The sequence below is a fragment of the Oryctolagus cuniculus genome, chromosome 1, assembly GCF_964237555.1.
Source record: "Oryctolagus cuniculus chromosome 1, mOryCun1.1, whole genome shotgun sequence".
Lineage (NCBI taxonomy): Eukaryota > Metazoa > Chordata > Mammalia > Lagomorpha > Leporidae > Oryctolagus > Oryctolagus cuniculus.
In genome coordinates, this window is record NC_091432.1 from 6,529,328 (window position 1) to 6,553,011 (window position 23,684).

Genomic DNA, 23,684 nt, shown 5'->3' on the forward strand with positions numbered 1-23,684 from the left:
AGTGATCTTCCATGCACCTGCTGCCTCCTCAAGTGGCCAGTAGCTGGGGACAGGCCAGGGTGCAAGTTAGGAGCCAGGGACTCCATCCAGGTCTCCCACATGGGTGGCAGGGACCTGGCCCCCCAGGGTCTCCATTAGCAAGAAGCTGGAATTGGGAGCAGAGCTGGGACTTGAACCCAGGTCCTCTGCCCACGGTCTAACTGCCAGGCCAAACACCCACCCTGATTTGTGGTTTGAATGGTGTTACTGGGAGCCCCCTTTGAGGGGCCAGCGGTAGCACCCCCCTGTGCTGCGGGACTGTTCCCGCATCTGTGCCCCTCTGAGCACTCCTCAAGACGTTCCTGAAAGCTGTAGCTTTTAAACCCTGCGGCAGAACAGCCGCCAGTGCCGCACTTCCTGGTGCGTTCTGGAAGGGGAGTGGGTCGTGGCCCCGGGGATGCGCCCTTCGTGCCCGCAGCAGCCTGAGACGGGCTGCCTGTCACAGTGGCGACGGGAGGCAGGGGCGGGCGCCGTGGATGGAGGCCTTCCGGTCCTGGGCACGCCCACTCTCATCTGACTGCCTCCTGACGGGTATGGCTGTGACAAGCCCATCTCCAGGGCTCCAAAGTGGCAAGAAACTTTTGTTTTTACAGGGCTGACACTGTGGCACAGCGGGTGAGGGCGCAGCTTGCAATACCGCATCCCATGGGGGAGCGCCAGTCCCAGCCCCAGCTGTCCTCCCCCACTCCCCTAGGATTTCCCTGGGAAGGCAGCGCAAGGTTGTCTGCACGCTTGGGCCCCTCCCTGCGGGAGGCCCTGGTGGCGTCACGGCCCCTGGCCTCAGCCTGGTCCTGGCTGTGGTAGCTGTTTGGGGGGTGGAGGAGCGGTGGAGGATCTCTGCCTCCCTCCCTCTCAGTCCCCCAAGTCCACGTTTCTTGGGAAGCTGGAGAGATCCCGGCTGCTGCCGCAAGTCTCAGAGGGTATTGCTTATCCCGGGGCCCGCGGTCAGTTTGCCCTAGGATCCTCGTTCCAGGTCGGGCACTGCCAGCCTGTCCACCTGACCCTGGGCCCGTGTCTGCGGATCAGCTGGAGCTAGGATACCTTCCTGAGTGGCCTCCAGAGGAGAGCTGAGGACCCCTCCCCCAGCTCCCTGGGACGCCCACTTCCGCTTTGTCTTGACTTAAATACACAGTAGCACCCGAGTTAGTTGGCAGGTTTCTTCCAGGAGTGGGCTGGGCCCCTCGGGGACCCACAGAAGTGAGGGAGGCAGAAATTGAGAACCCACTTCAGGGGTCAGCACTGTGGTGTAGCGGGTAAAGCCACCGCCTGCAGTGCTGGCATCCCATGTGGGCGCTGGTTGAGATCCGGCTGCTCCTCTTCTGATCCAGCTCTCTGCTATGGCCTGGGAAAGCAGTAGAAGATGGCCCAAGTCCTTGGGCCTCTGCATCTGCGTAGGAGACCTGGAAGAAGCTCCTGGCTCCTGGCTTCGGATCCGTGCAGCTCCGGCTGATGTGGCCATCTGGAGAGTGAACCAGCAGATTGAAGTCCTCTCTCTCTGCCTCTCCTTCTCTCTCTCTCTGTAACTCTGACTTTCAAGTAAATAAATAAATTTTTAAAAAATTAAAAAAAAAAAGAGAACCCCCTGCACAGATCTGAGGCTCCGAAAGTCTCTCTGCCGCCTTCCCCGACACTCCTTCCCCATTCCACTCCTGCTTAGCCCCTCTTAGCCGTCAACCCAGCCTTTCTCCCCTTCTACCTCAAGGGCAGCCAGGGCTCCCAGGAAGATTAGGATTTTACCCAGCAAGGAGCCAGTTGGGGAGCGCCCTGGCCCTGCCGATCTTGTTAAAGGAATCAGGTTTGGGGGCTGGCATCGTGGCACAGCAGGTGCAGCCGCTGCTCGCGACACCGACATCCTGTATCAGAGTGCCGGTTTGAGTCCTGGCTGCTCCACTTTGAATCCAGCTTCCTGCTGGTGTGCCTGGGAAAGCAGCAGATGACGGCCACTGCCACCCGCGCTGGGGACCCGGGTGGGGTTCCAGGCTCCTGGCTTTGACCTGGCCCAGCCCTGGGCGTTGCACCCATTGGAGGAGTGAACCAGCAGATGGAAGCTCTCTCTTTCTCTTTGTCTCCCTCTCTGTCACTGTGCCTTTCAAATAAACTGTTCTTTTTTTTTAAGTCATGTTTGCCGTGAGCCCTGCCTCCCTCCCTCTCGCGTCTGGGGACATCCGGGCATTCCCTTTCTCAAGGCCCCCTGCCCGCAGTACCCATGGGTTAGATCCTCCCTTAGCTGGTTGGTCCCTGGCAGTGGCGTCCCTTGTCCTCCTGGGTCACCTTGCGGCAGAGTGGAGAGCAGCCGCCAGTGAAGCGCCTGCCCTCACATCTTCCTGTCCTCGTCACCTGCCCCATCTTGGTGTTGAAACCCTGAACGGTATCGCCACCGAGGTAGAGGGATTGGCCTCAGCACCGGCAGCCAATTTCTCTTCCTCCTCGTCCTCTTCCTCGTCCTCTTCCTCGTCCTCTTCCTCCTCCTCTTCCTCCCCTTCCTCTTCCTCCTCCTCTTCCTCCTCCTCCTTCTCCTCTTCCTCCTCCTCCTCTTCCTCCCCTTCCTCTTCCTCCTCCTCTTCTTCCTCCTCCTCCTTCTCCTCTTCCTCCTCCTCCTCTTCCTCCCCTTCCTCTTCCTCCTCCTCTTCCTCCTCCTCTTCTTCCTCCTCTTCTTCTTCCTCCTCTTCCTCCCCTTCCTCCTCCTCCTTCCTCCCCTTCCTCCTCCTCCTTCTGATTTAGTTTGTTTATTTGAAAGGCAGAATTAAAGAGATCTTCCATCAACTGGTTCACTGCCCAGATGGCCACAATGGCAGGGCTGGGCCAGGGTTGAGGCCAGGAGCTTGGAACTCCATCTGAGTCTCCCAAGTGGGTGGCAAGGGTCCAAGCACTTGGGTCATCTGCTGCTGCTTTTCCCAGGCCATCAGGGAACTGGATTGGAGGTGGAGCAGCCAGGACTCAAACCGGCACCCATGTGGGATGCTGGCGTCACAGGCGGTGGCTTTACCTGTTGCACCAGCCAACCTCGGAAGGGGTGTGCACTGGGACAGGCGTGGAGCCGCCTGCCTTCCCTGACCTGCGGGGTCCCGGAAGTGCCCCGCCTCCCGAGGAGGGCAGAGCGGGTTCTCCTGGCCCCTGCTGGCCCTCAGCCCCGTCCTCACCTGCCTTTGCAGCCGTGGTCCTGTGACGGCCCCTTCTCCGCGGGCCCTGTGGTACGTGGGGCTCCCAGTTTGGGGCCAGCACTGCACGATTGCCGGCTGGCCCCCCTGCTCCGTGTCAGCTTGGTTGGCAGCCGCCTGCCAGCCGGGCTGCCTTGGCTAGCGGGCGGACTTCTCCGCCTGCCTGTCGGCCCGGGTAGGGTTGTGAGCAGGAAGCCAGCGGCCCCTCCACCTGCACAGCTGGGGGGGGGGTGGCACACGCACATCTTCCCCGCCTCCTTCCCCTCGCGGGCCCTGACGGAGGGAAGCCCCAGCCCCGGGCTCACCACCAGCCCCGTGTGGGCAGCGCTGGCCGGCAGGGGCGCGTGCACTGGCTGCCGTGGAGTGGGGTGGGGGTTTGTAGGTTCTCAGGGTCCATGCCCGGGCTCGCTGCCAGAGGCGGCCCTGTCCCCTTTCCTGTGCAGCTAGCGAGCTCCTCTTCCTCAGGGGCCCTGTGCGGGGGCAGCGCTTTCCCTCGTCTGGGAGGTTGAGTGCTGCCCATCCCCCGTCATTGCGTCCAGCCCCCCACCCCCACCCGCCCCAGTGCCTCCCCCAGCAGTTCCTCTTCCCCCAGGCACTCTTGCGGCTAAGGTGAAGCCGCAGCACGGAATCCCCGGCCACTTCCCACCTGTTCCTGTCCGCTCTCTGACCCCAGGTCAAAGGGCGGCGCCCCCGTGACCCAGGAACCCAGGAAGGCCGGCCGGGGTCCCCAGCCCCGGCTCACAGATCTCAGCGCAGCCTGACGCCGCCCCTCCCGCCCCTCCCGGGGGCAGCTCCTCGGGCAGCGTTCCCTGCCCTGGCTTTCCCAAATGGCTCTTTGACTTGCAAGGTGCTGGAGAGGAGGGGCTCCAGGTGGCCACTTCCCTCTGGGGTCTCTGAGTCAGCGACTCGGGCCGGAGCCAGGGAGCCCCAGCTGACGCTGGGTCCTCGGGCATCCTGACCCTGCGCCAGGGACAGTCCCTCTGCGGCCCGCCTCCTGGTGGATTCTGGGAAATTCGTCGCCCAGCGTGTGCAGAGGGCAGGCGTCGTCACCGCGTGTGATGGGCGGGAACGAGTCCGCGCAGGCGCAGAGACGCAGCAGCACAGGCCGCGCGCGGTGCTGAGGGGGCAGCTTCTGGGGCAGCGCTCTCAGCATCCAGGGAAGACGGTGACGGCCGCCTTTGTGTGCTCGTCCCTCCGTCTGCACGGGTGTAGCCCTTGCCCTCAGGCTGGACCAGCCCAGGGGGCCGGGGGTGGCGTTGCCCCTGACCCCAGAGACAGCTTGGAGAACAGCAGGTGTTTTACAGGTTGTTTGTTTGTTTGTTTATTTATTTATTTATTTATTATTTTGTTGAAAGAGTTAGAGAGGGGGGAGAGACAGACATCTCCCAACTGTCAGTTCATTCCCCAGGTGGCCGCAATGGCCAGGGCTGAGCCGGGAGCTTCATCCGGGTCTCCCACATGTGTGCAGGTGCCTTAGCGCTTGGGCCACCTTCTGCTGCTTTCCCAGGCCATAGCAGGGAGCTGGATTGGAAGTGGAGCAGCCGGGACTAGAACCGGCACCCATGTGGGATGGCGGCACTGCAGGCTTTACCCGCTACGCCACACGGGGGCCTACATTTTAGGGTCTTGAAATAGAACCGAGTCACAAGAAATTTTGAGCTGCTTGGGGCATTAGCTGGTAACACCATCTAGGTTAGCTAATTTTTTAGAAAATAGTCATTTATTTATTTGCGAGACATCTTCGATCTGCTGGTTCACTCCCCAGATGGCTGCAGCAGCCTGGTCTGGGCCGGCCAGAGCCAGAAGCCAGGAGCTCCAGCCCGGTCGCCCACGCGGGTGGCGGGTCCCAGTTCTCGGGCCGACACCCACTGCCTGGCTCAAGGCAAGTAGCTGGGGCTCAAGCGGTGCTGCAGTTGGGGAGCCGGCATCAGGAGGGGGCACCACAGGCCGGGGGTTCATCAGTGGACACAGGAGGCCCATTCGCTTGTGGCGGCACAGATAACCGGCAGGAGCTCTCGGGGTGGGGGCTGTGCTTGGCCACAAGGGGCGGTGGAGGCCAGTTCCCTCACACCTGGAGAAGCCGTTTGCCAGGGCTTTCATAGCAGGGGGCAGGGGCGGGCCCAGGGTGCCGCAGAACAGTAGGGCAAGGCCCCTCCCACCCACACCTAAGACTCACTTATTTGAGAGAGAGAGAGAGAGAGAGAGAGAGAGAGAGAGAGAGAGAGAGAGAGGTCTTCCATCCACTGCTTCACTCCCCGAACCGCTGCAATGGCCGGGGTCCTGGAGCTCCATCCAGGGCTCCCACGGGGGTGCAGGGCCCAAGCCTGCACGTGAGCAGGGCGCCGGATGGGAAGTGGAGCACCGGGACTCGAACCAGCACCCATGTGGGATGTGGGCACTGCAGACGCCGGCTGTACCCGCTGCGCCACAGCGCCGGCCCCAGAGCGCACATCTCTGTTTCCTCACACGCTGTTGAGATGGCGGCCACCTCTGCCCCGGGTGGAGAATTCGGTGTTATAACGAGGACGGTGCCGGTAGTGAGGTCCGGCTCTCGCTGGCTTTCTGCAGCCTGGCCCACCCCGAGCTCTCGGGGCATCCTGGGAGAAGCCAGCTCGGGGGCTTTCGGAGACGCCTGTGTTCCAGGGCCCCCTCCCCCGCAGCCCCGGCCCCTCGGCTGCAGTGTTTATGTGTCTGTGTATCCAGCCACACACGGGGCAGGGCCTTGATGACCCCAGCACTTCTGCACTGCTGGAGTTCGCCGCGGTCCCACCCGCGCCAGACCCGTGTGAATGTGAGGCTTGAAGTCCTGCCTGTCCCCGGGGCCACAGGGCAGGATTTCCGAGAAGATTCATCAAAAACCAAGAAACCAGACTGTGTGGAAAGAGGGAAGCCAGGAAGTAACTGTTTAACCTGACTCATTGTAGCGAGAAAGCAGGCGGGGGAGGGGCTTCTAAGGGCTGGGGTGGGGTGGGGCTGCTCGCGGTGTCTTCATTTGCTCGGGGGTAGGAAGACGGAGTTGTTAACAAAACCCCAGGCATCCCGTACAATGTAGCACCCGTCAGAGTCCCGGCTGCTCCACTTTGGATCCGGCTCTCTACTAATGCCCCTGGGAAGGCGGTGGAAGATGGCCAAGTCCTTGGGCCCCTGCACCCACGTGGGAGACCTCGATGGCGCTCTAGGCTCCTGGCTTTGGCCTGGCCCAGCCCTGGCCATTGTGGACATTTGGAAAATGAACCAGAGGATGGATGATCTCTCTCTGTCTGTCTCCCTCTCTCTGTAACTCAAATAAATAAATCTTCAAAAAGGAAAAGAGAAGCTATACAAAGCTGTAATTATGTATGACGGTGGACGTATAGATGGTACTTCATAAAGTTTATGGAAAATGGAATTAAAAGATTAAATTTATTCTGGTGCCAAAAAGCTTGGAATCCACGCATAATTTTCCAGTAATAGCTGTGAACTTTCTGAAGGCCCATCGAGTGCATGGGTCTGAGAAGTCAACCTGAGGCTCCCACGTGGGAGGCAGGGACCCACCTACTTGAGCCCCCACCTGCTGCCCCCCAGGGTGCGCATTAGCAGGAGCGGGGGTTGGCAGCAGAGCCAGGACTCAACCCAACGTGGGATGCCAGCGTTTCACCGCTCGGCCGAGTGCCTGCTCCTCAGAAGGGAGAAAACCAGGTCTTCTCTCCAGTGCGACAGGTCTGTGAATCAAGTCTCAATTTTTTTTTTTGGACCACATGTCCATGTCAGGGGCGCCAGCCGGCACTTGGTGGCAGCATACCCAAGTGTAGGGTTTGTCCTGTTAATTAGTAAACAAAGAACTGGAAGGTTGGATGTGGAAGCTAAACTGGAGGAGGCACCTGCGTCCAGTCCATGGGTGCCCGGGCTGGCTCTGGGACTTGCTCGCTCATCTCCCTGCAGGCCCTGGGCACTGATGTCACACTGGGCGCCGGCAGAGCGCCTCGAAGGGCAAATCAGGGTGCTCAGTCCGCTCCTGCTGACCCTCCTGAGGGTGCCCAGGGTCCCCACTATTCCCCGACCGGGGCCCGAGACCTTGGATCATCAGGGGAGGAAGTGAGGCTGCAGCACACCCAGCTCTGCCTCTTTGCCCTTGGCCAAGTCCCCGCCTCTTGCTCAGCCTCAGTTTCCCCAGTTAGACAACAAGGAGGCTGGACAATCTCGAGTCCTCTGCAGCCCCACTTGGCGCCTCGGTGCCATCCCTGGTGGGAGATCCGTGAGGGCAGAGCCCGCTGGGCTCTTGCATCCCGAGTTGCCGGCTTCCTGCCCCGCCCAGCTCCGCCCCAGCTCTGAACTCCAGGTCTTTGTCCCATGACCCCGGCTGGCCAGTCCCCCCACACCAGCCTCTGCGTGTGGTCCTCTGCTCTCTGTGGGTCGCGTGAGTGTGGTCCAGCAACGACTCCATGTGGGGACCCCACCCCCCTATTGCAGTGTCTGGGTGTCAGTCCCCACTCCGCTCCCCATCCCAGCTTCCTGCTAATGTGCACCCTGGGAGGCAGCAGGTGGTAGCTCAGGGACTTGGGTCCCTGCCACCCACGTGGGAGCCCTAACCCTAACCCTAAAGAACCTGGGTTGAGTTCTGGACTTCTGACTTCAGCCTGGCCCAGCAGGCTTTTTGCAGGTATTTAAGGAGTGACCCAGAAGAAGGGAGATTCTCTCTCTCTCTCTCTCTCTCTCTCTCCCTCCCTCCCTCCCTCCCTTTCAATGAAAAAGAGAATCACTGGGACAAGAGAGGGGACAAGCCCGTCGTGAGCTCACCGGCGAGCACTTCCCCGAAGTGGCTTCCGTCACCGTGGATTCTCACCAGTTCACAGATGGGGAAACCGAGGCCCAGAGAAGCGAGGGCCTTGGCCAAGGTCACAGCACTCACATGGCAGAGCCAGGTCTCTCTGGGGCTTGGACTACCCGGAAAAACACAGATGGGCACAAGTTCAAGTCTTGGCTGCTCCACTTCCAATCCAGCTCTCTGCTGTGGCCTGGGAAAGCAGTGGAAGATGGCCCAAGTGCTTGGGCCCCTGCACCTGCATGGAGGACCTGGAGGAGACACCTGGCTTCAGATAGGCCCAGCTCCGGCCGTTGTGGCCATTTGGGGAGTGAACAAGCATATAGAAGACCTCTCTCTCTCTCTCTCTCTCTCTCTCTCTCTCTCTGCAACTCTGCTTTTCAAATAATCTTTAAAAAAATAAAAGTGGGGCCAAAGCTGTGGTGCAGCAGATTAATGCCCTGGCCTGAAGCGCTGGCATCCCATATGGGCGCCGGTTTGAGACCCGGCTGCTCCACTTCCGATCCAGCTCTCTGCTGTGGCCTGGGAAAGCAGTAGAAGATGGCCCAAGTCCTTGGGCCCCTGCACCTGTGTGGGAGACCTGGAAGAAGCTCCTGGCTCCTGGCTTCAGATTGGTGCAGCTCTGACCGTTGTGGCCAACTGGGGAGTGAACCATCAGATGGAAGACCCCCTCCCCCACCGTGTAACTCTGACTTTCAAATAAATGAATAAATCTTTTTTTTTTTTAAGTGACCCAGTGCATGGGAGCTCTGTCTCTGTCTGCCTTAGACATAAACAAAAATTTTTTTTAAATAAATTTCAGGGCAGGCGCTGTGGCATAATGGCTTAAACCGCTGCCTGCAGTGCCGGCATCCTATATGGGCGCTAGTTTGGGTCCCGGCTGCTCCCCTTCCCGGCCAGCTGCCTGCTAATGCGCCTGGAAAAGCAGTGGAAGATGCCCCAATCCTGGGGCCCCTGCACCCACGTGGGAGACTCAGAAGAAGCTCCTGGCTCCTGGCTTTGGCCCAGCCCTGGCTGTTGTGGCCATTTGAGGATGGAACCTGTGGATGGACCATCTCTTCCCTCCCTAACTCTTTCAAATAAAGTAAAAATTTTTTAAAAGAAGATATTTCATTTGGGAAAGAGCTCCTCTCCATTCTTGCCATCCATCATTTTTCCTTAAAATACGTAGCAGGAAAGCAGCTCGTGTGAACACAACCTCACCAGGTATCTACTGGGTGTCTTTGTTAAAAGGTCAGGGGATTCGAGGGACTGGCGACCCAGGCACCGTTCTAAGCCCTTCAGCAACGCCTGTCCTCAGATGGGCAGAAGAGGTGGAGGGAGAGCAAATTCCAGACCCCGCCCGCTCCCAGAAATCCGGCTCTGCAGAGCTGCCCCCCCCCCAGCAGGAAGTGACCTCCTGTTTCAACAGGTGTGGCCCACACCCCTCTGGGGGGTCATGGTTGTGGATGGAAGTGAGGAGGCAGCCCCTGCCCCACCAGCGGCCGCCTGCCGCCCGGCACCTGTGGCCTAAAGCAAGGGCTGCGCGTGGTGGGAGAGCCCAGCCGCGGGGCCCTCATCCCTGGGCGTCTAAGCCGCCCCAGGAGCGGTGGGAAGGCCTCGGCGGGCATCACCGCATCCTGGCGGCCCCGCCCCCCACGCCTCCGTCTCCTCGCCGGTGCAGTGAGGGGGTTGGCTGGGGAGAGGCTCGTGCCCCCCGCCCCCCGCCCCCCACGCCTCCTCTCCTCGCCGGTGCAGTGAGGGGTTGGCTGGGGAGAGGCTCCTTACTCAGGAGTCTGGGGCCCGCACGGCTCGGATTCATCCACTCGCTGAGCAGTCTGCCACGCGGGGGCCACGTTTAAGGCCGTGCTGCCGTCAGCTGCGCTGCTGGTGTGGACGGCTGCGTGGGCGTGGAGGAGGGCCCGTGACCTTCCCCCCCTCCCCCGCTCGGTGACGGCTCAGTGTTTGTGCTCCACACCCCTCCCCCTGCCCAGACCCACCTGCTCCAGGGCGGTGGGGTCTGGAGGTGGGGTCTTCAGGAGGAAGTTGGGTCTCCATGAGGTCACGGGAAAGGTACCCCCGCAACAGGATTAGGGTCCCTACAAGATGAAAAGGGGCCAGCGCCTCCTCTCTGCCACGGGAGGGCACCTGCGCCCGGCGCTCACGGGGCCCAGCCTACTGGATCGCGTCCCGGCAGCCTGAGCTGAGACTCCATGAGGGTCACTCGGGGCGGCCACCTCTGGGGCAGCCTCACCCCGCCACTTCTGGGAAGACGCTGCCCGGGCGCCCCGGCCCCTCCCTCCCTGCCACGCCTGTTCCCAGCCGCCCCCTCAGGAAGATCAAGTCATAAAAGCTTCTTCCAGGACTGTGCCCCTGGAAGGAGCCACACCTGCCCAGGCTCTGTTCTCAGGGCAGCCCGGGCGTGGAGGGGAGGATGGGGGTGGGGTGGGGGTGCTCAGGCCCCGGAACAGGGGCTGCAGTGGGGACACTCGGCCCCAGGCCCTCCCCTCCAGCGGGTGTCCTTGGGGTTACGTCATGCACAGGCCCTCCCAGGTTCCTCCCTGTGGACCTCCCGGACCGACTTAATGAGCCCCGCAGGAGCCCGCCTCAGGCAAGACGCCCCAGCTCTCCTCATGTCTGGGAAGCAAAAATAGAGTTCAAACTCAGTGTGCAGGGTGTCCCACTCAGCCTGTGCCCCGGTGCAAGGAGGCAAGGCCCAGCCGTGGGGCCCAAGGCCACGTGCCCACCCCAGCGTTTCTAATCCTGAGCCTCGTGCAGGACCCTGGAGTGCAGGCTGTGTCTCCGTGAATGCAGCCCAGCCGGAAAGAGCTGGGTTTGCTCATCTCCTTTCCCTTCCCCAAGAGGACTCCGAAAAACAGGTAGGATTCCACCGTCAACCCTGCGTGCACACGGGAACACCTGGTGAACCAAGCCTTCCGCCTCTAAGCCAGTGTGCGTTCTGTGCTGGTGCCAGGAGAGCAGGGGATCGCACTGTTCCACACCTCTGCTCATGGCAGACATCACGCATCAATCCCGACCCGGCAGACATTGCCAATCCATTGCAGTACTCTAAATAAGTGCAAAGGCAGGCTTGACCTCCTCAACACAGCGCCCTCGGCCACCACCGCGCCTCGGAGAATCCTATCCGCCATATTTGCCATCCTTGTGATCCTGCATGTTCAGCTCTGGGCCCCGAGGACCGAAGCCCAGCCCCAAGATGCTGCAGACCCTAGGACCCCACACGCCGCAAGCTGGTCCTGGACGGGGGTTACCACTCCTCTGTCCCCCAGACAGAGGTCCCGTGCAAGCCTGGTCTCTCCCAGACACACAACCAGCAGGCTCGTCTGGGCTTCAGGGTTTGGGGGATCATCAGAAGCTGTTAATAGGAAACATTTCAGGTGCACTCCGGAGCGCGCACCATCATCACGTCAGAGAGCCCTGTGCCCCGTTTAAGACACCACTGAAGTCCCCGTGCAAGCCTTGGCCCAGCTCTCCCCTGCCACCACTCCGAATTTTGTGTTTCTCACTCCCATGCATATTTTCTCTTTTAATTTTTTAATTTATTTGACAGGTAGAGTTAGACAGTGAGAGAGACAGAGAGAAAGGTCTTCCTTCTGTTGGTTCACCCCCTAAATGGCTGCTGTGGCCAGCACGCTGCACCAATCTGAAGCCAGGAGCCAGGTGCGGGTGCAGGGCCCAAGCACTTGGGCCATCCTCCACTGCCCTTCCGGGCCACATCAGAGAGCTGGACTGGAAGAGGAGCAACCGGGACAGAATCCGGCGCCCACATGTGTGCCGGCACTGCAGGCGGAGGATTAGCCAAGTGAGCCACGGCGCCGGCCCCCTCCCGTGCATATTTTCATACTGTGATTGCAAACAAGGGGACTTCAAAAAGTTCATTGGAAAATGAAATCAAAAGTTAAGGAGCAGGTGTGCAGCCTCGTGGTTCGGATGCGGATGTCCTACATCAGAGGACCCGGGTTTCACTCCCAGCGCTGGCTCCTGGCTCCAGCTTCCTGCTAATACAGACTGTGGGAGCCAGGGGTGGTGGCTGAAGTCATCGGATCTCTGTCACCCATGTGGGAGACCTCGACTGAATTCTGAGCTCCCAGCTGCTGGCGTCTGGGGAGTGAACCAGCAGATGGGATCTCTCTCTCTCTCTCTCTCTCTCTCTCTCTCTCTCTCTCATTTCGCAAATAATAAATAAAAAATTTTTAAAAAATTTTGGTGCAATAAATTTTGAAACGTGCTTAGTTTTTGCGCAGCGCACACACGATTCCCGCGAGCTGCTTGAGGAGCGTTTGTAGTTCCGCGTCCGCATTCGTAAACCCTGCAGAAATTCTACCCAGTGGCTCAGCACTCTGCGATCCGCGCCTTTCTGTATGGTAGGATGGTGCCGCTCGAACCTCCTCCGCATCGCGAGTGCGAATGTTTGTGGAGGCCTCACTGCACTGCCGCAGGCCTGCTTCGGGGCCCCCCCCCCCGGCTTCGCTCCCTTCATCTTCACGGCAGAACCATCACTGCTCCCACTTTACGGATTTGGAAACAGAGGCACAGAAAGGAGAGACTGCCCCAATCACTCGGCTTGGAAGCTGGGCTCTCCCTTGCTGCGTGTCCTGGGTGGGGGCTGCTGCCTACCCTTGCTTTGGGCTCGCAGGGTCTCAGGGGAGTTGCTCTAACCTGCTGAGGTTTTTTTTTTTTTTTTTTTTTTTTTTTTTTTTTTTTTTTTGGATAGGCAGAGTGGACAGTGAGAGAGAGAGAGAGAGAGAAAGGTCTTCCTTTGCCATTGGTTCACCCTCCAATGGCCGCCATGGCCGGCGCACCGCGCTGATCCGATGGCAGGAGCCAGGTGCTTCTCCTGGTCTCCCATGGGGTGCAGGGCCCAAGCACTTGGGCCATCCTCCACTGCACTCCCGGGCCACAGCAGAGAGCTGGCCTGGAAGAGGGGCAACTGGGACAGAATCTGGCGCCCCCACTGGGACTAGAACTCGGTGTGCCGGCGCCGCAAGGCAGAGGATTAGCCTAGTGAGCCGCGGCGCCAGCCCCCTGCTGAGTTCTGATGTCAAGCCTGGATTGGCTCCGTGTGCCACTTCCACTCCACTCTGCAGAGAAGAAGATACGGCTCAGAGACCACAGCGAGTCCTGTCTCAGACCCCCCCAGGAGCCCTCGACCCCCACTGACTGGCTCCTCCTGCAGCACCCCCCCCACACACACACTCCTGACCTTTGTCCCTCTTCTCCTCTCCACCGTCCTCCTCCCGAACAAGGGGCCCAGCGGAAGGCCAGTTCATGTCCGGAAATCCTTCCCACGTGAGCCCCAGCCAGGGCTTCTGAGCAGCCGGCGGCTTTAGGAGAAACCGAAACTGGGCTTGCGGGGGCGGAGTGGTCACCGGGGTTAAAGACCTGCACTTCCTTGGCCCCCAGAGGGCACTGGCAGGTCACCGCTGCCAAGGGACACCCAGGACTGCAGGAGGCTCTGCTCTGCCTGCTTAAGCCATGCACCTCCATGGGGACCAGGGGCCGCTGACCGGGGCCGTGAGTACAGGGGTCCGGGGATGGAGGGGGGCGGGGGGCGTGCGTCCAGGCCGTGAGGGATGCAGTCCAGAGCACTGTGTGACCCTGGGCTTCTCTGGGCCTTGCCTTCCACCCCTGCTCGCTCACTGCAGGTCCAGCCTCCGCTTTAGAACTTGGCACCTGCACACCTTCTCCATCCCCATCCACCTGTTCCCCTCCCTGCCCTTACAGGAGCTCGCGCCCTCCTGTTCCAGTTCCCAGCTCATGGTTTCCTTTGGAGGCTTCCTCCATCCCCTCACCACATCCTTCCCCCACCCCCAGCTCCTGGTCTCAGCCCCCCAGCACCTGAGATGAGCCTGCTGTGGGCGTGAACCCCCAGGCACTGTTTCCAGAGCACTGGGGGTTCGGATGAGCTGTTTCTTCCAAGTCCTGTGGAGCCCAGGGTAGGGGGCGGTCGCCGTTGTCAACCTGGGAGTCCACTCCTCTCTGAGCGGACTCACTGTCCACCTCCATGCGTCCGCTCAAGGCTGCTGCCCCACTGGACCGGGAACGCTTGAGGGCAGGAAGTTTTGCCTGTGTCCCCCTAGTTCAGTGCCTGGCACAAAGTAGGTGCTTAATAACTGCTTGTTGAGTAAGTAATTCTCAGCTTTGAGTCTGAGCAAGGCATGGGCATCTGGAACTGCACAAGCCCCTGGCCCTGGCCCTGACCTTGACTGGGGAGAGCTGAGCTTTGCTGCCTGCCCCGCGGGCTGCTGGCCTCCCGTCCTCTGAGGGAGAGTGAGCCACTTGCCCGGAGGAACACAGCTGGTAAGAGCCTGGGGTGTGAGTCTCGGCTCCCCAGCTTCCCGGCTTGCTGTGAGCGGCGCCGGGGGCCCGGCTGGCAGCGCTGTGATGCGGGGGGGGGGGGGGGGGAGGTGGTACTGAGAGAGCAGCAGGGGCTTGGTGGAGAACAGGGACCCTCGGGACTTAACTCAGGGCAAGGACTTGGCTGTGCCAATGGCTGTCGAGGGCGGAGGGCACAGGCCCCTGCGGGGCCCCCTGAGCCCTCTCCCTGGCGCCCTGCAGGACCCCGAGGAGCTCCAGAGGCAGCTGAAGAAGAAACAGAAAAACCGGGCAGCCGCCCAGCGCAGCCGGCAGAAGCACACGGACAAGGCGGACGCCCTGCACCAGGTGGGGCCCCGCTCCGTCTCGGGCCGTTTGCTGTAGCTGAGCGGCACGCACCGGGCATTTCCTAAAGAATGCAGGTTTATTCAGCATCTGGTGAGGGCCCTCCTGCTGGGGCACGGCGTGAGGGGGTGCCACATGTCCAGAGAGCTTGCCAGAGAGAGCTTGCGTGTATGGCAAAGCCACGCCCAAAAGAGCCCCCCAACCCACTCATCCGTTGCTCACTGACCACGGAGCCCTCAGGACCCAGTCACCCCCCCCACAGCAGGACCACGTGGCTTTGGGGGGACCACAGCCCCCTCCTTCCCCGCCCCTGGCTCCAGGTGACTTAAATCACCCCCTAAATGCTCTGTCTCTGAATACAGTCATCACGGGTATTGGGGCTTCATGGGGGTTGGGGGTGTGGAATCGAGTCCTTAGGACATGCGTCGTGGCACTGGGTGACCCATGAGGAGGTGAAGTTCGCGCCGGGCTCCAGGGTGAACAGTTCTCTAAGGGTACACGATTCTGTAAGAAAGGGAATAGCACCGTGACCCTGCAAGGGGGAGGCAGGTGCTCGGGACGCCGGCTCAGCCCATGCAGTCATTTGTTCGTTCCTTCCCGGAGGGCCTACTGAGTGTCCCCCGAGTGACAGGCGCAGTTCTTAAGGCTGGAGCTACAGCTGCGGACACTGCAGACGGCAGCCCCGCCCCACCCCCACAGGGCTCATTTTCTTATGGGGAAGCCAGCCAGCCGGATAAATGATCCACGAAGGATTCGGGATGTCAGATGGTGACGAGTCGGGGGGAGGGGAGCAGGGAGAGGGGAGAAGCAAGCAGGGGACAGGGTGGGGGAGGGGGATGACAGACGTTTGCCTAAGGGGTCCTCCCCGGGAGTGACATCCGGGTCGTCCTGACGTGGCCAGTGAATGAGCAGCCCAGTGGAAGCCTTTGGAGAATTCCCGTGCTGGGTGTCCGTCGCGGCACGAGGGACGACCGTCCCAGAGGCTTCTCAGACGCGGCGTTTGGCAGGACAGGACTCAGCGCTGGCTCGGGTCCGGCAGTCAGAGCACACCTGTGCTGTCTGCCTGTAACAGCGCCCTGCATCCTGCCGCGGCCCTCAGCCGGCCAGGGGCACCAAGCAGACTGGGGTGCCCGGGACAGGGTGACACAAGGCCGTGTCAGCGCCGGCGCGAGGGCGGGAGCAGCCGGAAGTGTGTCCAGGCAGCAGACAGGAAACATGGCGGGGAAGCAAAGTCCATCTGCGGGACGGAAGGGAGGAGAGGGGCGGGTGTCTTGGGATGCCCACGTCCCACGCCAGAGTGCCTGGCGCTAGGCCGGTCCAGCCTCCTGCTACTGCACACCCTGGGAGGCAGCAGATGATGGCCCAAGTCCTTGAGTCCCTGCAACTCACAGCAGAGATCTGGATTGGTGGATCCTGGACTCCTGGCTCTGGCCTGGCCCAGCCCTGGCCACTGTGGCCATTTGGGGACTGAACTGGCAGATGGGAGATTGTGTGTGTGTGTGTATGCGCGTGCGCGCGCACGCGTGTGTGTGCCTTTCAAAGAAAAAGTAAGAAGAGGCCGGCGCCGCTGCTCACTAGGCTAATCCTCCGCCTAGCGGCGCCGGCACACCAGGTTCTAGTCCCGGTCGGGGCGCTGGATTCTGTCCCAGTTGCCCCTCTTCCAGGCCAGCCCTCTGCTGTGGCCAGGGAGTGCAGTGGAGGATGGCCCAGGTGCTTGGACCCTGCACCCCATGGGAGACCAGGAAAAGCACCTGGCTCCTGGCTCCTGCCACCGGATCAGCGCGGTGCGCTGGCCGCAGCGCGCCGGCCGCAGCGGCCATTGGAGGGTGAACCAACGGCAAAGGAAGACCTTTCTCTCTGTCTCTCTCACTGTCCACTCTGCCTGTCAAAAAAAAAAAAAGAAAGAAAGAAAGAAAAAGAAAAAGTAAGAAGAGAAAAAATTTTTTTTTAAAAAGGAAGAAGGGCAGGCTGCTGTGGCACAGGGGTTGAGCCAGCACTTAGGATATCCAGTTCCCATCTCGGAGCCAGTTCAAGTCCTGGCTGCTCCGCTTCTGATCCAGCTCCCTGCCGATGTGCCAGCGAGGCAGCAGATGATGGTTCAAATACTTGAGTCCCTGCTACCCACATGAAAGAATGAAAGACCCCTCTCTCTCTCCCTCTCTCCCTCTCTCTCTCTCTCTCTCTCTCTCTCTCTCTCTCTCCCTCCCTCTCCCTCCCTCTCTCTCTCCCCCTCCCTCTCCCTCCCTCTCTCGCTCCCTCCCTCTCTCTCTCTCTCCCCCTCCCTCTCTCTCTCCCTCTCTCTCCCTTTCTATCTCTCTGCCTCTCAAAAAAATCAGTTTCTTTTTTTAAACAAGGGAGAAGAGAGGTGGCTGTGCTATAACAGGTTCAGCTGCCAGCTGGGACACCTGCCTTCCTTATCTGAGCGCACGTTTGAGTCTCGACTGCTCTGCTTCTGATTCAGCCTCTCGCTAATGCACGAGAGAGGCAGCTGACTGCGGCCCAAGTTCTTGGGTCCCTGCCGCTCACACGAAGAATGGGAGCTCTCTCTGTCTCTCTACCTTTCAAACAAATAAATAAACCTAAATAAATCAATCAACAAAAGGAAGGAGGGCTCAGCAGAGTCCGAGCGGGAGTTCTGAGCAGGCCTGCAATCCAATGACGGGAGTTTGGGTCCAGGGAGAGGAGAGAATCTCTTTAAAGGGCTTCGACCTAGGATTAGCGACAGTCGGTGGCCACAGCAGTTCAGGGGCAGGTGGGACTCGCGGGTGAGAACGGTGCCACGGAGACCAGCAGTGGGAGGAGAGCAGGCAGGCGTGGGCGCTGTGAGGCCGCAGGAGGGGCGCCTGGCAGTGCGGGGCTGGCCCAGCTCAGACACTTACACAGTGGGGTGCAGTGGAGCAGCCTGGCGGGGCGCAGGGCCTCTGGTCCCGGCTGACACACCCTCCCCGCCCACCTGCTTCTCCTCAGCAGCATGAGTTCTTGGAGAGACACAACCAAGCCCTGCGGAAGGAAATCCAGGCCCTGCAGGCGGAGCTGGCGTGGTGGAGCCGAACCCTGCACCTGCACACGCACCTGTGCCCAGCGGTTTGTGCTTCCTGCCCGACTCCTGTGCCCCCCGGCTGCTGGAGCCAAGCTGAGCGGCCCCCGGGCCTTGCACCCCACGGAGGTGACTGCCAGAAGCAGCTGGGCCTGCTCCAGACCCCAGCGTGCTCGCCAACAGCTCAGCAACTCTCCCCAGGGCCTCGGCCTCTTGATTCCCCTGGCCTCTTCCTGTCCCCGCCCCCTTCGCTCTCCCTCACCTCTGGCCCTGCTGTGACGACCACACCTTCCGCCCAGGTGTCCCCTAGCCCTGTCCTGGCTGCCTCGCCTGCTGGCTCCAGCCCCATGGGGTCTTCTTCTAAGCTCGGGGCCCTCCTGCCCAGCCCCCCAGCCCCGCACGCCCCTTCACAGCCCCTTGGGCTGGAGCACCCCGCTCCAGGAAAACTGGGAGCCCCTCCTCCCAACCCGTCAGGTGCTCTGGGGCCTGCTGGCCTGCGGGGCAGGGAGCGTGAGCCTGCTGTCTGGGCTGCAGACTGGCTTGAGCTGGGCGTGGCTCCCGGCCCCTTCCCACTGCTCTCCTCGGCTCAAGTCCACTTCTGACCGCTCCCCAGAGTGGCCTCCGCACATGGGCCTCTCCCCCATCGCTGCCGGAGGCCGCCCTTCCGCAGACAGCTGGCCCAGGCCTTCACTGGGGAAGAAGATGTGTCACTGTGGTCCTTCCCCTGGGACGGGCCCCCACACTGCCACCTCACAGTCGCCCTGCCGAGCAAGACACCAGTGATGTGTCCGAGGTCACACAGCCGTCAGGGACGCCACCATCCACTCCTCCCTCTGCTGATGGGATCCCGGCCCAGGTGCCCTAGGGGCTGAAGTCCCGGGAAATGGGGGCTGGCAGGAGCAGGTCTGCATGCTGGGAGCTGTGTTGTGACTCCTGGGGCCAGAGCCCTGCAGTTCCGGAAGCCAGCCCTTGCTGGACCCATGTGGAGGCCGAGCCAGAGGAGGGAGGGAGGGCAGAAGCCTGGAAGCTGACTGTTCCCCCAGTAGTCAGAGCTGGGACGAGGCTGGCTTCCTGCCCTGCCCTGCCCTGCCCCGTGGGCCCTGGGTGGCTTCCCGCCACGCCACACTGAAGGGGCCGGAGGAGAACGAGGGCAGGGACAAGGCTATTTCAGGCAGGTCCTAGACTTGAACCAAACAGCAGTGAGGTCTGGGTCTCCTCCAGCTGCACCCCCACCCCTGTGCGGCCCCCAGCCCCCCGGGAACCCCCAGGCCCTCGAGGCAGCTCCTCGCACTGCCCCTTGGCCTGGGCTGATGGCAGCTGGACGAGCAGGACTGGGGGTCTCGGGCTCAGACCAGGATAAGCACTCGGGTGACCCAGGATAAGAAACCACGGAGCTCCTCCCAGGGTTTTGTACGACACGCGCTCCTGGAGGCCGAACACAGGTCTCGGCGCCCAGGTGATGGCTGGCAAATAAAGGGTTTTCCGGTCGTCTTGGCTTGAGTCTTTTAAAGCTATGGTTGTGCTCTGTACCGTGGACATCAGAGGGTCTTTGAAACAAGAGGGACTATTCTAGAATCTCATAAACCACCTCATCCAATCTGCCCATTTTACTGACAGGAAGACAAGGGCCGGAGATGAGGTGGACGTGCCCAAGTGTGGGTTCCCCAGAGGAACAAAACCGACAGGATTTGCACGCCTGGTACAGGTCGAGCGTCCCTGCTCCCCAAATCTGAGACCCAAAGCCCTGCAGAATCCGAAGCTTAGAGCACACCAACGAGACGCCACACGTGGGAACCCCGCCCGACCTCACGGGACAGGTCTCAGACAAAGCACAGGTGCTGCGTGCAAGGGGCGTACGAAACATAAATGAATTTCTTGTTTAGGCTTGGGTCCCATCCCATCGAGATCGGATTATGCAAATGCAAATATTCCCAAATCTGAAAAATATCCAAAATCCGGAACACAGTTTGGATAAGCGGTGCTGAGCCTGTACAGAGAGGTCTACTTTCACGGTCACGTGTGGTGGAACGAATCCACCTTAGCAATCACAGTCTGGCAAGTTCAAATGCTGCAGCGTGTGCCGGCAGGACAGAGACCCCCCAAGCAGCTCATGCTGAACTTTTTAAAAAGTTTTCATTCTTCGGGGTCAGCGCTGAGGCGTAGCAGGTAAAGCCAAAACCTGCAGTGCCGGCATCCCATTTGGGCACCGGTTTGAGTCCCGGCTGCTCCTCTTCTGATCCAGCTCTCTGCTGTGGCCTGGGAAAGCAGTGGAAGATGGCCCAGGTGCTTGGGTCCCTGCATGCATGTGGGAGACCCGGAAGAAGCTCCTGGCTCCTGGCTTCGGATCCGCCATTTGGGGGAGTGAACCAATGGATGAGAGACTTCTCTCTCTGTAATTCTTTCAAATAAATAAATAAAATCTTTAAAAAAAAAAAAGGCAGAAAGAGAGAGAGACAAAGATCTCCCATCTGCCGGTTCAGCCCCCAGATGCCCACAACAACCAGGGCTGAAACAGGCCAAAATCCGGGGCAGGAATTCCGTCCGGTAGGGATGCAGCAGGAGCTGTCACCTGCTGCTTCCGAGGGAGCGCAGCTGTGCGAATTTCACTTGGAGTCACCCAAGGACACCCCTGCTCGCCTAAGAAGTAGGCATGGTTGTCACCTTCACTGCTCAGAGTGGAAACCCGAGGCACACGGGAGTTCAGTAACAAGTCCAAGGTCACACAGCCAGGAAGTGCTGTGGACTCCGGTGAGCAATCAGGAGATGGGGTCGGCGCCGTGTAGCGGATGGAGTCTGACTGCAGCACCGGCATCCTGTATGGGTGCCGGTTTAAGTCCCAGCTGCTCCACTTTTTTTTTTTTTAATTATTTTATTTATTTGAAAGAGTTACAGAGAGAAATAGAGCCAGAGTTCTTCCATTACACTGGTTCACTCCTCAAATGACCACAAAGGGCAGAGCTGAGCTGATCTGAAGCCAGCAGCCAGGAGTTTCTTCTGGGTCTCCCCCATGGGTGCAGGGCAAGGACCTGGGCCATCTTCCACTGCTTTCCCAGGCCAAAGCAGAGAGCTGGATCAGAAGTGGAGCAGCCGAGAGTTGAACAGGTACCCATATGGGATGCTGGCGCTGCAGGCTGGGGCTTAACCTGCTGTGCCACAGCGCTAGCTGCAGCTGCCCCACTTCTGATCCAGCTCTCTGCTATGGCCTGGGAAAGCAGTAGAAGATGGCCCAAGTACTTAGGCCCCTGTACCCGTGTGGGAGACCAGGAGGAAGCACCTGGCTCCTGGCTTCAGATTGGCGCAGCTCGGGCCATTGCAGCCATCTGGGGAGTGAACCAGTGGATGGAAGACCTCTCTCTCTCTCTCTCTCTCTCTCTCTCTCTCTCTCTCTCTGCCTCTGCCTCTCTGTAACTCTGCCTTTCAAATTGATAAATCTTTAAAAAAGAAAAAGTGATTGGGTCTGCTCCTGTGGTGCCAAGAGGAACGAAGGCTTTGAAGACAATTCAGTGATGCGAGGAGATGCCCGCGACTCGCTGGGAAAAACAGAAGGGGTAACCCTCGCGATGGGGTGACGTGTTGCTTGTGTGGAAACGTAAACAGGGGAGGGAGTGGGAGGAGATGTTGCAGGCTCCTGAGGGTGAGTGCTAACGTCTGTGGGTTCCCCAGTGTGCAGGCACAGCTACCGCTGTGAACACAGCCTAGAAGTCTGTCTCTGGGTGAATCGGGGATCGGTTCCTGCATGACAATGACTGTGAAACTCAGTGGCTTAAACAAGAAACATTTCTGTCCACAGATTCCGAGGGCCAGGAGTCTGGGTGTGGCTTAGCCTCCGGCTCAGGGTCTCACGCAGGGCAGAAACCAAGCTGGGGGCCTGGAGTCGGTCACCTCAAGGCTTAACATGGGGACGGTCTGCTTCCAGGCTCACTCACGCGGCTGCGTCAGCCTCAGCAGACCCACTTCCGAGCTCGCCGCGACAGTGGAACTCAGGTCCTTGTGGGCTGTTGGCTGGAGACACAGTACCTCACCACACAGGCAGCATCCTGGCCTGTCTGTGTTATGGAAACAAACTACCCCCGGGGGCAGAAACAGTCCAGACAGAGATTCCAGCACGTTCAAAGGCCCTGGGGTTGGAACAACCTAAGCCTGTGTGAGGAACAGAAAGGAGGCCAGAGCCACCGCAGCACAGAGAGGTGGCAGGGGAAGAAGCCTGCCCGGGGCCGGGAAGGCCGCGTAAGTCACCGGCGGGAGGCCAATGACTCCTCCTCAAGTGGGACGCCCTCGGAGAACCGGAAGCAGCGGAGGACACTGCTCGTCTCACGCACTTGAACACATGGACTGAACGCCCACTCTGGGCCACACCCACCCAGGCACCCGAGCCTGAGAACAAAATGTATGGCCTTTCCTCGTGGACCTCACCTTTCTGCAGGGCTGTGGGAGGGCGAAGGCGTGAGACAAGAAAGGGGTACCGGGAGGGTTGGGGCATTTTATAAAGATCAGATTCCTCAGGGGTGGGCGTGGAAGCAAGGGGGTGGCATGAAGCAGCCACCGAGCGGAGGTGCTGTGCCCCCAGACTGGACGTGAGGAGGGGAGGGCAGCCGACGGAAGCGGGCGGCTGGTGGCGCCCAGGACCGGGAGACCCTGGCAGAGAAGCCGTTGTGCATGTGTGTGTGCACGTGTGTGCATGTGTGTGTGCACGTGTGTGCATGTATGTGCAGGTGTGTGCACGCTCGTGGGTGCGGGCGGGTGGGTGGGATGGAGGATCGGGGCCTGTTGGGGCTGTGCTGGATCTGAGACGCCTGTCTGACGTCCAACTGTGGAGATCAGAGGAAAGAGCGGACTGAGAATACACATTTGGAAGCCACTGGTGGGTGGATGGGCAACGGGGGATGGGTGAGATGACCTTGACCTCCAGGTGGCCCCCTCTTGTTGTGCCCCCACAGCTCTTGGCCTGAGATGCACCCCCTTCTCCTGCACGTCCCATGCTTCCTCTCCCAATGCTGCTTCCTCCAGGAAGCCCTCTGTGATGTAGGAGAGGAGCGGCCACCTCGTTTTCCTTCTTGTGGGACTGCACCTTCCTTTCTTCTTACCCCCTGCAGTGACAGCAGCCAGCACTCTTTTGTTTTTGAAGATTTGTTTTTGTTTATTTGAAAGAAGGAGTTACAGAGAGAGAGAGAGACAGAGAGACAGAGAGAGAGAGAGAGATGTTCCATCCGCTGGTTCACTCCCCAAATGATGGCAATGGCCAGAGCTGCGCCCATCCGAAGCCAGGAGCCAGAGCTTCCTCCTGGTCTCCCACGCGGGTGCAGGGGCCCAAGGACTGGGCCATCCTCCACTGCTTTCCCAGGCCACAGCAGAGAGCTGGATGGAAGTGGAGCAGCCAGGACTTGAGCTGGCACCCACATGGGATGCTGGCACTGCAGACGGCGGCTTTACCTGGGTTGCCACAGCGCCGGCCCCCATCATGTACTTTAAAACAGTCCATGTTCTGGGAGGCAGTCGAGCACAGTGGTTAGAGCCCTTAGGCTCCAGTGCCAGACAGGATCAGGCTCAGGGTGCAACTTGATTTCCTGGGCCAACTTTTTCTAGATTCAATTTTCTCGTCTAGAAAATGGGGACTTACAGAGATACCCAGCTACAACCCACACTGTGTACATGTGTTTGTATACACGTGTATACATAGTTATAGATACATAGAAAAGTGTATGTTCACCAGAAGATACGAATGCGAATGTCTGTCAGCAATACCCATAATGGTAGAAAGTTGGAAACTATCCAAAGACCCATCAACTGCACAGTGAGTAAATTCTGGAATATTTTACACAAGGTAATGTCACACGGCAGTGAGAGTGATCTGAAACAATACGGTTTACCCTCACAATATTAGACTACACTTGGAGGAGCCAGTCACAAGAGGGTTTGGCTCCGAACCGGCATTGAGGAGTGAGTGTGTCACAATGCAGTATGTGTTCGATAACCGTCAGCAGTCCCAAAG

The 23,684-nt window shown here is 59.9% G+C and overlaps 1 protein-coding gene and 1 long non-coding RNA gene across 4 annotated transcripts; one reads left to right on the forward strand and one right to left on the reverse strand.

The window, feature by feature from the left end:
• Positions 1–1,182: 1,182 nt before the first annotated feature.
• On the reverse strand, positions 1,183–9,701 carry LOC127487010 (uncharacterized). The gene is made up of 2 exons (XR_007913539.2): positions 3,180–9,701; positions 1,183–1,498 (listed from the first exon to the last, which is right to left on the reverse strand). It is a non-coding gene; the product is annotated as an uncharacterized lncRNA (long non-coding RNA).
• A 2,972-nt stretch (positions 9,702–12,673) lies between these two features.
• BATF2 (basic leucine zipper ATF-like transcription factor 2) lies at positions 12,674–19,183 on the forward strand. 3 transcript variants are annotated; one of them, XM_070068781.1, is made up of 3 exons: positions 12,674–13,512; positions 14,557–14,661; positions 17,626–19,183. In XM_070068781.1, the coding sequence occupies exons 1-3, from the start codon at positions 13,474–13,476 to the stop codon at positions 18,295–18,297; spliced, it is 816 nt and encodes a 271-aa protein (XP_069924882.1). In that variant the 5' UTR covers positions 12,674–13,473; the 3' UTR covers positions 18,298–19,183. The 3 variants fall into 3 exon arrangements, with proteins under 3 accessions (XP_069924882.1, XP_069924886.1, XP_069924889.1); XM_070068785.1 differs by having other exon boundaries at positions 17,629–19,183; XM_070068788.1 differs by lacking the exon at positions 14,557–14,661.
• The last annotated feature ends 4,501 nt before the right edge of the window (positions 19,184–23,684 follow it).